Here is a 16,351-nt window from a genome sequence, read left to right as displayed (position 1 = left end):
ACATTAGTAACCAATTAAGTAGATTTTTTGCAGTGCTTGACAACCTTTTGCTGATGCCTGCTCTTTTGCATTCCAGATCTTTTGAACTGAATTCAAGTGTTGTGAATGTAATTACTAATACTGAAAAATATATTTTTCAGCCCTTACATTATTGGCACAATGAACCAGGCTACATCGTCCACTCCTAATCTCCAGCTTCATCATAACTTCAGGTATTTTCTAAACTAGTTACCTTTTGGAACGTGTTCAATGTTTGATAAGGTTCCACATTTTTATTTCTTATGCACAATTAAAACTGCCTTCAAGCTTTTTAAACCCAACTGTTATCATGATTAGCCTCTACTTTTAAGCATCCAGATGGTCTTGTAGAAGCCTATCTTACTGATTGAAGGTATTAATAGCATTTAATTATCTGGAGGTGCTTCATACTTAAATGTCTGGTCAAGATTTCTTGATGTTGTGCAGTGTTTATATCTAAATTATTAGTAATCACAAACATTAAAGCCTATTTGAATTAATGATACTTTCTATGTTACCTGTTGGTCTAGAATTGTGCTCAGCAACAGAACAATACCTATCCATGACTCTGAAGCACATTCCTCACAAAGTTGAGCAATTTTGAGTTGAGAACTTGCCCTTTGCCAGTGGCAGCTCTTGTCATGAATCAGTTCGAGTTGACACCGACGTCCAGCAGCTATGATGTTACCAAGCTCACTGAGTGGCCAATCACAAAGAATTCCCACAGAAGTATTGGCCTAATTTAAACATTTATTCAAAATGTTCAATGAAGATCACTGCATAAATGATTAAAATGGAAACTGAAATAAACATTAAAAAGTCATTTTAAGATCCACCAATTTTAAATATTCATGAGGATTATCATACACCAACATCCAATTGTAATATTTTAGAGAAGCTTGGATAGTATATGGTTGAGAGAGGTATGGAGTGCTATGGTACGGGTGCAAGTAGATGGGACAAGTTGTAAAACCAGGCTGGGATGGACTAAATGGGCTGATGGGCCTGCTTCTTTGCTATATTGTTCTATGTCCCTTTAAACATAAGACTGGGTTTATGGAGCCAGGTACTAGCTGTGATTATGGTTTAATACATAATTAAAATCTCATTTGAATCTCATAAGAAAGCCTAAGTTAGCCAGAATATTTTACTGTATGATTAATTTATGAAATCACAAACCCACTGATAGGAATTCCCTTGAAACTTGTGAAGAAAGCTGCAAATAAAGTCTGGAAGCCTAATGAGTCATTGACAACATTTTTAAGATTTCCATGTTAATCTATCTACCCCCAAGTGAAAATCCTGAAGGTTGCAATTATTTTCAGTGTAGTAATGGCAAACAACACTACTGTTGGAAAATCTGGGTCAATGTATATCTGTGCATAACTTTGTTTCAGGTAATTTGTGAATTCAGTAATGGGTAGGCTGCATAAAGTTCAAGGTTACGTGGAGGTATTTGTGTGTTGCATTCCTTACCTCCGAAAACTTGATAAGTGAGCAACGGATGATGTTCCAAAGAAGGTTTCCACTAAAATATCATGACTAGACAATCAGAGACTTGAAACTAAAAAGTGGAATTCACTAATTATTGTATGCCCTGTGCAAATCAAAACCCCAAACCCCAGAATTAATTTTAATTGTTGTGTCAAGACTTTTGGATCACTTAAACTTTCCTCTTATCTTTTACAGGTGGGTCCTGTGTGCTAATCATACTGAGCCAGTTAAAGGTTTTTTAGGTCGCTACCTTCGTCGGAAGCTGATAGAAACTGAGATTAGTACAAGAACAAGAAACACGGAACTGGTGAGGATCATTGACTGGATCCCCAAGGTCTGGCATCATTTGAACAGATTCCTGGAGACTCACAGCTCATCTGATGTTACTATTGGTAATTATACCATATGAGCATTCAAGAAATTAATATTTTTAATATCATCGGGATTTTATTTTCTCCTATGAGGATTCTCAAGTTAAAATCAGATGTAATATACAAAGCATTTTAAATGTTAAAGGTAGGAATATCTTTACCTAAAACAAAAAGTACGTTTCAGAATGGTTAGCTAGGAGCAGACAAACCGCTGGAGGACCTCAGCAGGTCAGGCAGCATCCGTAGAGGGAAATGAACAGCTGATGTTTTAGATTCAAGAGGCTTCATCTGAACTGAAAGATAAGAGGGAAGGTAGCCAATAGAGAAAGGTGAAGGAAAGGGTGGAGGAAGAGCTAGATGGATCCAGGTTGAGGGGAGTTGATAGATTGGTAGAAGAAGGAAGAGCGGTGGTGAGGATGAGCAGGGGTGGAGTAAGATTTGGGGCAGCACGGTAGTGTAGCAATTAGCATAATGCTATCACAGGTTCAATTTTGCTGCTGTCTATAAGGAATTTGTATGTTCTCCCCGTGACTGTACGGGTTTCCTCCCACATTCCAAAGACATAGGGGTTAGTAGGTTAATTTGTCACATGGGTGTAGTTGGGCAGCATGGGCTCGTTGGGCTGGAGTGGCCTGTTACTGTCTTGTATCTCTAAATAAGATGTGGTTAAATGCAAGGTGCAATGATTTTTTTTAATTATAAAAAAAGCTGATTTTAAAAAAAACATATAATGAAAATACTGATCAGTCTTTCACTACAATGCTTTATTGTCTAGGTCCTCGGCTGTTCCTGTCCTGTCCAATGGATGTTGATGGTTCAAGAGTTTGGTTTACAGATTTGTGGAATTATTCTATCATCCCTTACCTGCTGGAAGCAGTGAGAGAGGGATTGCAGGTATGTCGTTTATCATGTAGAGCTCTCGTGAAAAGCTGCTGAGTTTTTCATGACTATATAATAGACTCCTCCAGAGCACAAACACTACTATTTATCACCAGAGAGTGAATAAGTAAAGCATGCTGTGATAGAGGCCATCACCTGTTGTTGTGAAAGGTATTCTGTACACATTGAACCCTGCTTTTCAAATTCAGTTCCATTCCATTTGCAGCACCTGTTTAATGGAGAAGTGTGATCATTTGAGTTGGGCCTGATGCCCTCCTAGGAGGTTGTCTTTTGGTGGGTTCTCAGGTGGTTCTGTTCCCTCTATGTAAGTGGCTTTGTTTGACATAGAGAGTATGATACCCGGACATCACTACATACTGCCTGGCAGATCGGGGTCAGGGGTGGAGGTTTCCATTGGCATGAAGTTCAAGATCACTGGAGCTTTCCTCTGCCTTCACTGCTGTTGTGATGTCGTCATCTTCTGCCAGCTCCAGGATTAAAGTCTTGGCTAAATCTCTCTTTGTCGAGAATTTCTTCCTTTACCTTACAGCCATGGGTGACCCTACCAGGAACTTAGCGCCGGTTGGCTAAACTCCAGACGGCATTGTTCTCGGGGTCTCAGGAACTCAAAGGTCTCTCCATCACGACAAGATGAAGAACTGTTCAATGACACAACAGCAGCACTCCCGCCCGTTTTACAGGGAGAGAGCAGGCAAAGCCAAAATACCGCAGATGCTGGATTTCTGAAATAAAACAGAAGGAAATCAGTAGAGAGGGAGCGATGACGGGGTGTTTTAGGATGATGGCCTTTTGTAAAAACTGTCAGAAGAAAATAATGTTAGAACACACCTCAGACATGGCACTATGCATACAGGAGCCATACCCTCCTGTATGTTTATGGCATGTGACTTCTTACAGCAGGCATCTCAAAATACTGGAGTGATATCACTTTCTCCACAAAATACAAAAAACACCCTGGCAGGATAAATGAACCGACAGCAGTGTTTTCTTGCAGACCATCCTTGTGCTCAAATGGGTATGCATGGTTTGCATGCCTGAAAAAGACTTTCTAACCTGGGCTGCACCACGGCCACAGATTGCCAGATGGATGGAAGATTCCCGGGAATCCCAGGCTCATGACCGCTCAAGGCAGAGAAGAGCAATCGGAGTGGCACTGGGAGTCTTGAGCTAATGCTCCAGAAGCGCACTGAAGTTTGTTGTAAACAGCTTATAGAACATATAAGCTTCCAGATGATCCTCCTGCCCTGGTATCTCATCAAGTACCTTGTACCTCACTTGTGCCAGAATCTGCAGGTCCCATTAGACATCTCAGAACCCATAGAAATGTAATGGAAGCGAATCATCCTTGATCACAAAGAACTTCTTCAGGAGGAGGAGAAGAAGCCGTTCTAAATTTCTGTTGAGTACTAGTTCATTGTACACACTGTTCTTCATTTTAAGATTTACCCTTAATTTGATGGATTTTTATTTCAAAGGTATTTGAAATGTATGCTGTCAGTTTTTCAAGATTTTTCACTCTGTGCTTTTCTCTTTCTGTCTTACAGCTGTACGGAAGAAGAGCTCCTTGGGAGGACCCAGCCAAATGGGTGATGGAAACATATCCATGGATTGCTACACCACAGCAGCATGAGTGGCCCCCTCTACTACAGCTAAGGCCAGAAGATGTGGGCTTTGATGGTTTCATACTAGCCCGGAATGGTGGTTCCAGCAAACAGACACAGCAGAGTGATGCTGAGGGAGACCCCCTTGTGAGTTGGTAAAATTCTTGTGAGTCTAAAATTTAGTTACAGTAACTACAGCAAAACAAGATTCAGAACCTGCTGGACCCTGATGGGTGGCTTATTTAACATTAGTAATAGGGCTGATTTATTTTCAGACACAGTTTTTAGAAATAATGCTCAGCAAGATCTTAAGGCTGAGTGGTGGGGGAGATTAAGACATTAACATGCATACATTAGTCTGTTAAATAGTGACAACTGTCTGGTAAAAGATATCACGTCAAGTCAAGTCACATTTTATTGTCATTTCAACCATAACTGCTGGTACAGTACACAGTAAAAGCGAGACGTTTTTCAGGACCGTGGTGCTACATGAAACAATACAAAAACTACACTGAACTATGTAAAACAACACAAAAACTACACTAGACTACAGACCTACCCAGGACTGCATAAAGTGCACAAAACAGTGCAGGCATTACAATAAGTAATAAACAAGACGATAGGCACAGTAGAGGGCAGTAGGTTGGTGTCAGTCCAGGCTCTGAGTATTGAGGAGTCTGATGACTTAGGGGAAGAAACTGTTACATCGTCTGGTCGTGAGAGCCCGAATGCTTCGGTGCCTTTTGCCAGATGGCAGGAGGGAGAAGAGTTTGTATGAGGGGTGCGTGGGGTCCTTCATAATGCTCTTTGCTTTACGGATGCAGCGTGTGGTGTAAATGTCTGTAATGGCGGGAAGACAGAGATGATCTTCTCAGCTGACCTCACTATCCGCTGCAGGGTCTTGCGATCTGAGATGGTGCAATTTCCGAACCGGGCAGTGGTGCAGCTGCTCAGGATGCTCTCAATACAACCTCTGCAGAATGTGGTGGGGGTGGGGTGGGAGATGGACTTTTCTCAGCCTTCGCAGCAAGTAGAGATGCTGCTGGGTTTTCTTTGCTATGGAGCTGGCGTTGAGGGACCAGGTGAGATTCTCTGCCAGGTGACCACCAAGAAATTTGGTGCTGTTAAAGATCTCTACGGAGGAGTCATCGATGCTCAGCGGAGAGTGGTCGCTCCGTGTCCTCCTAAAGTCAACAACCATCTCTTTTGTTTCGTTCACATTCAGAGACAGGTTGTTGGCTCTGCACCTGTCCGTTAGCCGCTGCATCTCCTCCCTGTATGCTGACTCATCATTCTTGCTGATGAGACCCACCACGGTCGTGTCATCGGCGAACTTGATGATGTGGTTCCAGCTGTGTGTTACAGCACAGTTGTGGGTCAGCAGAGTGAAAGCAGTGGACTAAGCACACAGCCCTGGGGGGCCTCCGTGCTCAGTGTGATGGTGTTGGAGATGCTGCTTCCGATCCGGACTGACTGAAGTCTCCTAGTCAGGAAGTCTAGGATCCAGTTGCAGAGGGAGTCACATTGGTGTACAACCTTTTTTTTGTCCCTTTCAAAGATGTCCAGAAAATAGTCTTATACACTACAGTGCAAATGTTTTAGGCACGTATACATAGCTAGGGTGTCTAAGACTTTTGCACAGCACTGTAGTAATTTTATGTATTGCGCTGTACTGCTGTTGTTGCAAGAAGATATTAATTTCATGGCATATGTGAGTGTTGATAAACCTGATTTTGATATGAATCTCTATTGTGGACTGAGAGTGGGAAGGGGGCAGGGAGAGGGGAGGGAGAGGGAAGCACAAGAGAAACATTCTGTAATGATCAATAAACCAATTGCTTGGAATCAAATGACCTTGCCTGGTGTCCGCAGTCTGCATACGTGCCACCCTCCCAACCCACCCTTGCCATTTCTTCTCTGCCACCTGACCCACACCCCTCCTGTGGCGTTCCACCCTCGCCAATCCCAACATCCCTTGCTCCCGCCAGATTTACAAACTTGCTCTCCACACCATATTGACAAATACAGTACTGTGCAAAAGTCTTAGGCATCCTAGCTTTATACAGTATATGTGCCTAAGACTTTTGCATGGTACTAAATATTCATGTTAATGGTAACTGACATGAAAGAGAGGTTATGACTATCCTCACTAAGGACCAAGCTACCATGTGAAGCAGGATATTGTGTTAATAACAGCAGTAGCTGGGGTTTGATTTTCTTTGTAGAAGTGCACCATGTTAAAATCAAGATGTTAAATCAATGAGTGCTTTTTAAAACGTATTTGAACTATCATCTTGTACCATAAACTTCATAATCTTGAAGCCCAGAATAATTAGAAAATATATCTGCACTAAATGGCCACTTTATTAAGTGCAGGAGTGGAGCAGGGTTTTTTTTCCTGCTGTAGCCCAATCACTTTAAGGTTCAACATTACTGTGATTCAGAGATAACCATAGTTATTTATGATACTGTCGCCTTCCTGTCAGCTTGAACCAGTTTGTCTATTCCTGTCTGACCTCTCTCGTTAACAAGGCTCTTTTGCCCATAGAGCTGCCGCTCACTGGATGTTTCTTTGTTTTTTACACCATTCTTTGTAAACTGAACAGACTGTTGTGCAGAAAATCCCAGGAGATCGGCAGTTTCTGAGATACTCAAACCACTCCATCTGGCACCAGCAATCATTCCATTGTCAAAGTAACTTAGATCACATTTCTTCCTGATTCTGATGTTTGGTTTGAACAACAATTTGAACCTGTTGAGCATGTCGACATGCTTTTATGTATTGAGTTGCTGTCATATGGTTGGCTGATTAGATATTTTCATTAACATGCAGGTAAAATGTGTACCTAATAAAGTGGCCACTGAGTGTAGATCTGTATTGGGGCTTATCGGTTAAGGGTTTTTAATTTCCAATGCTTAGGTCGCACTTTCCTTTAAAGAAAGGGAAAATTACAAACTGCACTGTGTCACACCAAGCTCTTAGCACCTGGCAATGTTTCCTTCTATTAGAACTTCCCTGGTTAACTGAAAGAATTCCCTTCTTTTAAGAGACGTTTTGATAGGCACACGAATGTGAGGGAAATGGAAGGATATAGACATTGTGTAGGCAGAAGGGATTAATTTAGTTCACCATTTGATGCCTAATTTAATTGGTTCGGCACAACATTGTGGGCCGAAGGGCCTGTTTCTGTATTGTACTGTTCGATATTCTATGTTTCTGTTTTGTTTCCCCTCTGCAGATGAATATGTTAATGAGGTTACAAGAAGCTGCAAACTGCTCAAGTCCCCACAGCTATGACAGTGACTCGAATAGTAACAGCCATCACGACGATATTCTCGATTCCTCTCTGGAGTCCACACTTTGATCAAGCGTTCTGCCAAAATCATCTGTCACTTCTGTCCAACGTTTCTCTGAACAGTTCTGTGGAAGGCGAGGACGCAGAAGAGGAACGAAAACTGACCAATAGCTCTCGCTCTCGCCCGCTCAGCTGGACAGAAGCCTTGGTTTATAAAGAAAAGATGGGGCTTCAAGTACAGGACACTTTAGTTCAATTTTAAATATTGTAGCTCTGGTGGGTGCAGGTAACCCTAAGGAGACTAAATTTGGGGTTTTTACCCTGCCTGTTTTGTTATATAACTGAGAACTGCACTATTTCTTCATTCAATTGCTGGAGGCAGTTGTGCCAAGCCAATGAGGAAATGTTGTACTCTGCATAAAACTAGTAAGACCTGATTTTGAAAGGTATAGACTTAACATCATTGTGCCATGTACTGCCCTGAAAAAATGTATCCTATGCTGCTCTCAGCCAAACAGTCAGCAGACACTGGACATTTCAACCAACTCCTTCAATAATGGAGAGCGAGGGAGGGGAGGTGGGCTGGTGGGTAAGAGGAGGTGGATGCGGCGCCCCCCTCGGCTGAAGGCAGTTTTGGTGCTACATCACCACATCATGTTGCTGTTTGGAAATTGGCTGAGTTTGAAAGACAAGCCGGCACAAGAATTTTGGTCTCTGTTCCATCAGCAGTCTACATGCTCCGAGCACGCAGGGCATGCTTGGGTTGCTTGCCGACAGGTTGCCTGCCGAAAGCGTGGGCGGTCCTCTCCGAAACCCAAGAGAAATAATCTCTGGGAACAAGTGGTTGAGCCAGAAATCAATATGGAAGTCCCAATTTTCTCCTCCTCTCACTTTCCTTATTGAGAACACATGCATACAGGCACATGTATGTATGCATATATACACAAAACACACACACACACACACACACACACACACACACACACACCTTGATTGTCACTAAGGCTTGTCTCCTCACCAGGACTGGTAACACCTCCTCTGGAGTTGCACTTTTTCTTTGCAAAAACATGAAAGAGAAGCTGGATTGAGCTGTACCTCAGCGAAAAAGAAACGCAATCCTTTAGCCAAATCCATGCAAGCCTTTTTTTTTAGAACGACTGGTGCTGGAAATAAATGATGCCTTACTCTCGGTCTCTCTTTTGTACTGGTTTTCCAGTTGTTTAATTTTGCTATTTATTTTGTATTGTTTCTGGAAAAAAAAACAGGGCTGGAATTTCATCTCAAAACGTCAGTAAGAGTCGAGTTGTTTTTAGTCAGTGTTGTTTCAAATGATATGTTATAAGCAAGACAAACAAGGAAGCAAATCGGTTATTTCTCGGATCGTGATCAAACAGCAGCTCACTGTGTTAGATATTGTGAGGGTAAATGTGCCTAACAATAAAACACCGGACTGCAGAGTTTGACAATCTGTCCAGACCATGATGCTGTCAATGCAACACAAAAGAAATTCTTGATAGACACTACAATAATGTATAAATACTGAAATCATCCAGTGACTGAGTAATAGATTTTTAAATTGGAGTGCTTGTCGTTCAGTGCTGTTGTCCCCCTGCTTCCATGTGATGTATTATCACACAATCCAGTGTTCCTACACTTTGACTGATCAATGTGTTTCTCGATACCTCAATGGGTTTGTTAATGCTGCCATTAAACTGTCGTTACTGTACTCTGATCAAAATCTTTCCATTGTTGCATTAAAACTGTGATGACATGGTTCAGCTCAGAAGGGGTGAAGGGAATGTGGGCCAACGCTCAATTAATTACTTCTGAGCACAATTTTCTTTCTTTAAAATGTGTAATTAATTTTTTAAAATGCTTCCAGAATTTTTTTTTTTCTTTACGTCCTTTCCTGTCAACAGTGTCTAGTTGTTTAATGGTGTTCTGAGTTTAAGATGCTATGCAATGTTCATGCTAATTCTTAACGGGAGCCAAAAAAAAAAACCTTTTTTCTTTTCAAAACTGCCAACAATTGTACAGGCTGAAAGAGACTTGTAAATGGCTTTAGCTTAATTTCTAGATGGTGTTTTCTGTAAATTTTGAGAAATCTGTTCAGTGATGAAATGCTGATCACAGTAATGATTAATGTACCAAACCCATATTTGTTACTTGTGATAATTTTCACATGCTTGTTAAATGGAAGACTATTTGTAGGATTTAGTGATTTCAGTGTTTTGAATGTGTTTAATATGATGTACATTTTTTCATTGTAACATATATTGTAAATAGTTGATTACAGTAATGCATTTTGATGAATTTTCTAGCCATTTTTAAAACACTAGGAAATCAGTATTTTGTGTACTGTATGATGTGTCATCCCATTTGAATCAAGTTCTGGTCACTCATTGGATTCAATATGGCCTACACAAGACCATGTCTCATTTGAGGAAGAAATCAAGTTATTGTGCCAGTCTTAAATTATTCCTGATTCAATAAAATGAATGCTTATTTATTCAATCTTCTGCTGCCTTCAATCCTTTTTCTCCTAACCTGTGATAAAGTGGGCACCATGGTAGCATAGTAGTTAGCATGACACCATTATAACTCAGAACAGAGTTCAGTTCTGGGACCCTCTGTTTGAGTTTGTATTTTCTCCCCATGACTACATGGATTTCCTCCAGGAGCTCTGGTTTCCTCCCACAGTCCAAAGACATACCGGTTAGAAAGTGAGTTATTTACTTACCTTCTGTCCATTATGCCGTGTTTAGGGCAGCGTTGAAGGCGCTCCATCTCTGTCGGTGTAGAAGGATTCTTCATTGCTGTTTCCATAACATCTGGTCAGGGTTGTTTGCCCTCAGCTGAACATCTGACCCTGATGTTTAGGACAGCAATGAAGGTCCGCCATCTCTGACAGTGTTCAGGGCTTCCTTCATTGTGTCAATAGCTTCCTCTTGGTTTTCACTACTGACGGTTATGCAAGTCAGGAATTCCTTTGAACTCCAGTGTAGAAGGATTCTTCATTGCTGTTTCTGTAACAATTTTGCTTTACCAGTCAGGGTTGTTAGCCATAGGCTCAACCCCCAAACCTGGAGGACCAGTGGGTGGACCGCTCTTGGTCTGGCCTTTGCCCTTTGACCTGTTTGGGGTGGGTGACCCTACCAAGAGCTAAAGCACAATGCCCTGACTCCAGCCAAGATAGCTCTCTGAGTCATTCAGATACACAGGCCTCCAAACCCGATGACAATGTTGTGGTCCTCTTGGAGGGGCAGGTGAATTGTCCTATGATTTGACGAGTGGTAAATGGATGAGCTGCTGGGTAGTGTGGCTCATTGGTCTGAAGCGCCTCTTCCGCACTGTACTACTAAATAAATGAAACAATGCTGATTAACATTTAAACGTGTTTTCCTTAGTTTAATATGCATTTGTTTCTTTGCACAATGCAGTTGAACGTCGATGTTTCAAGAATTACGTACAATGAGGCCCACATAGTGAAGCTTGCCATCCTTTGTACTTTGCTCTTCCTGTTATTTTTATGCTAGGCAAACTGGAAGTGCTATGTTAGTATTTTTAACATTAAGGCAGTCAGTGAGTGGTTTTACCAATTCATTTCAGAAGGAGAGTAAAATATGAGTCTCAAAGTCAAAAATTAATTCATAATAAGATCACCTTCTTCAGCAGTCCATTCACATCAAGAATGTTCCAATTCAGAGGTGACTGAAAAAGCTGTTGTGGATGCTCAGGTTTTGAGGGCAAGGTGTGTTTGGAAGAATAGATGGGCAGATAGTTTCAGAGTTGCTTCATTCCTCCATGCCCACCTGTGTGTTTCCAACATATTATATTGAGATTCTCAGTGCCATTGCAAATACTCTGCCTCCATTGGAGTGCTCCTGGCCCAGGATTCCCCAGAGTTGGTGGAAATACTGCCCTCGAATCTTTTCTTCTGCTCACTTCCTCTGGTGCCAGACCTTGAAATGGAGTATTTTGCAAATCTGGTACCAGGCATGTGAACAAAATTTCCTGCCTGGTAGAGCAGACTGAGTATTATTTGGGCCTGGGAAAGAACAATAATATTGGAATTGCACTCTTTCTATAGTGCAGCAAACAAAACTGTATACAGTATACAACAGGAATTCTGCAGATGCTGGAAATTCAAGCAACACACATAAAAGTTGCTGGTGAATGCAGCAGGCCAGGCAGCATCTCTAGGAAGAGGTGCAGTCGACGTTTCGGGCCGAGACCCTTCGTCAGGACGGTATACAGTATTCCAGCTTTGTCCTAACTAGTTTTTAGGTAGCTCGGATTAGATCCATCCTGACGAAGGGTCTCGGCCCGAAACGTCGACTGTACCTCTTCCTAGAGATGCTGCCTGGCCTGCTGCGTTCACCAGCAACTTTTATGTGTGTTGCTTAGATTTTTAAAATTTGCTTCATTTGTCACATGTACATTGAAACATATAGGGAAATGCATTGTCTGCATCAAAGACCAACACAGTCCAAGTGTGCTGAGGATTGCCCACAACTGTCACCAACATAGCATCCCCACAACTTACTAAACCTAACCTATAGGTCTTTGGACTGTGAGAGGGAAAAGGAGCATCTGGAGGAAGCCCACACAGTCATGGAGTGAAAGTACAAAGCCCTTAGAGACAGCAGCGTGAATTGAATCCCAATCACTAAACCATTCTGCTAAATACTATGCTACCATGCCACCCTGTTTCGTTGTACCATAATCTCCCCGTTCTCAAATTCTCTGCCCCAGCCAATGAATGCAAGTTTCCAATATGCCTTCTGAACCACTCTCTGTTCATCAGCACTCCTTTGAGCCTTGCTGTTTACTGTCTATGTGCTGAACGTTATTTTTAACTTTTTTAATCACCTTGCCTGTGTTGGGATTACTTTACATCTGACCTACTATCCAAATCCTGACGTAACCTCAACCTTCCTTGCAATCTACAACATCATGAATGTTCATGTCATCTACTAAGTGTGGATTCTTCAGTGAGAAAGGATCTATCTGCTACCCAACACTTGGGGTCCCATGCTAATGCCAGGCAAGAACGTATCAAGAACCGAAAAAGAAAAAAACTCTGCACACTTACCTGGAGGATCAATTTGAAGATCTCATAGTCATTTTGTCATTCAGTATGAAAACAGACTCTTTGGCCCAGCATGTCCATTCAAGTATCTATCTATGCTCATTCCATTTCTCAACACTCAACCCTTCCATGCCATGGTTTTTCAAGTGTTCACCTCAATACTTTTCAAGTTTCCCTGAAACAGTATGTTCTTTGTTTTATCCAACTGCCGGGTAGAAAATAATTTTCCTCAAATCTCCTTTCGTGTTCTACCCTTTCCATTAAAGCTACGTCATTGGTCACTGACGGTTGTGCCAAGGGGAAAGATTTCTTAGTATATGGCATATCTCTGGCTTTGCAATTTAGTAACATCCCTCACAGTCTCTCCTACTTCAAGGACAATGGTCTCCACTCATCAATGAAATGACCCACCCCAGTAACACTCCTGAATCTCTTCTGAACCTGGACTTGCTGAGGTTTTCCGGCATTTTGTGATTTTATTTCAGATTTCCAGCATCTGAATTTTTTATTTATTTTGTTCCTCTTCTCCTGTTACCTTGTTGAGCTGAAATAATAACCATTCTTTAGTACAAATGATACTGTTAACATATTTGATTCTGGAAGGTGCAAAGGCCAGGTATAATCACAGACTGAATCATTACTTTTGCATAACAGTTGAGCAAAACACTGATTCCGATGGAGTAGATTTACACATTTTATTGCAGAGGTGCATTTAGTGCTGGGGGTGCTCAGCAGGCCAGGCAGCATCTATGGAAAAGAGTAAATAGTTGAGATTTCAGGTCGAGACCTTTCCTCAGGACTGGTGGTGGAGAATTCTTGTGATGGTGGTATTAATGTCAATGTCCACTAGATGCCAGTAAATTCATGCAGAACTCATGGTTAACGGTATCCTAGAGGAAGATTTGTGGATTTCTTCATTCAAGTTCAAATTTATCATCAGCCAACCATATACCACCAAATGAAATAACATTCCTAAGACCTAGGTGCACAATACAATACATATAACTCACATGAAACTTATAAAGTAGTATTAGCACAAATAAATTAACAAGTAATAAAATATATTCCAGCAGATTGACATTTAGCATAAGGAGAATTTATAGTACAAATTAAAAAGTAGACGGTATAATGCAACTGGAACTTCATAAATGATGAGACCTGGGTGGTGGCGGGGAGTTCAGTAGCCTCACAGCCTGGCGGAAGAAGTCATTTACCATCCTAACAGTCCTTGTCCTAATGGTACAGTGCCTTCTGCCTGATGGTAGACACTCAGAGAGATTGCAAGATGGATAGGAGGAATCGTTGACAATACTGGGGGCCCTGGGTACACAGTATTCCCCTGATAACATCTGAACTTAATGACTACAGACCAATTGCCCTCACATCTCATGTGATGAAGGTGAACCTTAGACCACAGGTGAGATGTTCATTGACCCTCTACAGTTTGCTCACCCTCCTCATGTAGGAGTGGATGATGCCAAAATCTACCTGTCGCAGAGCGCTCACTCCCACCCAGACGATACCGGTGGCACTGTGAGAATCACATTTTTTTGATTTCTAGTGCCTTCAATACAATCCAGCCACTTTTTCTGAGTGAGAAGCTGCAAAGGATGGGCGTAGACAAATCACTATCTCCTGGATTACTGACTAGCTGATAGATAGACCCCAGTTTGTATGGCTGGGTAGTTCTCTATCTGGGATGGTGGTGAGTGGCACTGGAGTGCCAAAAGGGATTGGCCTGTCTCTGTTTCTGTTCATGCTGTACACTTAAGTCTTTCAGTGCAAAACTGAGTCTTGTCACTTACAGAAGTTCTCTGATGACTCTGCGGTGGTTGGGTGTATCAGTGCATTTCCTATCAAATGCAATAAGCATATACAACAGTTCATCTCTGTGCGACAGGAGAACGCACAGAATACAATAGACTCTTTTTTATTATTTTGTACATTATTATTCCACATTATTGCACATTGGTAAATTATTGTGTATATTATTCTGTACTTTATTATTAGATAAGTCTGCACACTGCTGGGTGTCGTTTTAAATAAACTTGGGATCAATTAAAGTATTTATTTTTATTATAAATATCTCGGATGGGTGGAAGGTAGGCCCTGATGATCCTCTCATCAGTTCTTGCAATCCTTTGTAGGGTCTTGCAGTCAGATGCCTTGCAGTTCCCATACCGGATAGTGATGCAGCTATTCAGAAAACTCTCAATGGTGTTCCTGGAAAAGAAATTGGTTAGAATGGGAGTGGAAAGTCTCACTTTCCTCAGTCTCCTCAGGAAGTGGTGATGCTGTTGTACATTCTTGACTTCTTTCTACGATACCTGCTCTAATGTAATTTAATGACATTTCTTTTGTTCTAAGCTCCAAGTACTGTGTTCAGTTCTGGACACCTCACTACAGGAAGGATGTGGATGCTATAGAGAGAGTGCAGAGGAGATTTACATGGATGTTGCCTGGATTGGAGAGCATGCCTTATGAGAATAGGTTGAGTGAACTTGGCCTTTTCCCTTTGGAGCAACTGGGGATGAGAGGTGACCTGATAGGAGTGTATAAGATGACGAGTGGCATTGATTGTGTGGATAGCCAGAGGCTTTTTTCCAGGACTGAAATGGCTAACATGAGGGGTCATAATTATAAGGTGCTTGGAAGTAGGTACAGGGGGAGGTCAGAGGTCAGTTTTTCACACAGAGAGTGGTGGGTGCGTGGAATGCACTGCCAGCGAAGGTGGTAGAGGCAGATCAATAGGGTCTTTTAAGAAACTTTTAGAAAGGTACATGAAGCTTAGAAAAATAGAGGGCTATGCGGTAGGGAAATTCTAGGCAGTTTCTAGAGTAGGTTACATGGTCGGCACAGCATTGTGGGGTGAAGGGCCTGTAACGTGCTGTAGATTTCTATATTTGTTTCTATAAGCACCTAAGTACCCCAGCAATCTTGTCGTGAGAGGCCCCTTGGGTAAGAGTGACCATAATATGGTGGAATTCTTCATTAAGATGGAGAGTGACATAGTTAATTCAGAAACAAAGGTTCTGAACTTAAAGAAGGGTAACTTTGAAGGTATGAGACGTGAATTAGCTAAGATAGACTAGCAAATGATACTTAAAGGGTTGACAGTGGATATGCAATGGCAAGCATTTAAAGATCACATGGATGAACTACAACAATTGTTCATCCCAGTTTGGCAAAAGAATAAATCAAGGAAGGTAGTGCACCCATGGCTGACAAGGGAAATTAGGGATAGTATCAATTCCAAAGAAGAAACATACAAATTAGCCAGAAAAAGCAGCTCACCTGAGGACTGGGAGAAATTCAGAGTTCAGCAGAGGAGTACAAAGGGCTTAATTAGGAAAGGGAAAAAAGATTATGAGAGAAAACTGGCAGGGAACATAAAAACTGACTGTAAAAGCTTTTATAGATATGTGAAAAGAAAAAGATTGGTTAAGACAAATGTAGGTCCCTTACAGACAGAAACAGGTGAATTGATTATGGGGAACAAGGACGTGGCAGACCAATTGAATAATTACTTTGGTTCTGCCTTCACTAAGGAGGACATAAATATTCTTCCAGAAGTAGTAG

General features: G+C 41.6%; 1 protein-coding gene across 9 annotated transcripts in view; it reads left to right on the top strand.

Annotated features, from left to right (window-relative positions):
• The window catches only part of nav2a (neuron navigator 2a), a 523,153-nt gene extending 512,959 nt beyond the window's left edge, over window positions 1-10,194 (top strand). For all 9 annotated transcript variants that reach the window (XM_072272755.1, XM_072272756.1, XM_072272754.1 and 6 more), the window contains 5 exons: window positions 141-212; window positions 1,708-1,904; window positions 2,659-2,777; window positions 4,328-4,531; window positions 7,624-10,194. In XM_072272755.1, coding sequence (XP_072128856.1) covers window positions 141-212; window positions 1,708-1,904; window positions 2,659-2,777; window positions 4,328-4,531; window positions 7,624-7,749 — 718 coding nt within the window. In that variant the 3' untranslated portion in view covers window positions 7,750-10,194. The remainder of the gene's footprint in view (window positions 1-140; window positions 213-1,707; window positions 1,905-2,658; window positions 2,778-4,327; window positions 4,532-7,623) is intronic.
• Window positions 10,195-16,351: the final 6,157 nt, after the last annotated feature.

This window comes from Mobula birostris, chromosome 11, assembly GCF_030028105.1.
Source record: "Mobula birostris isolate sMobBir1 chromosome 11, sMobBir1.hap1, whole genome shotgun sequence".
Classification (NCBI taxonomy): domain Eukaryota; kingdom Metazoa; phylum Chordata; class Chondrichthyes; order Myliobatiformes; family Myliobatidae; genus Mobula; species Mobula birostris.
This window is presented reverse-complemented; position numbering and strand designations above follow the sequence as displayed.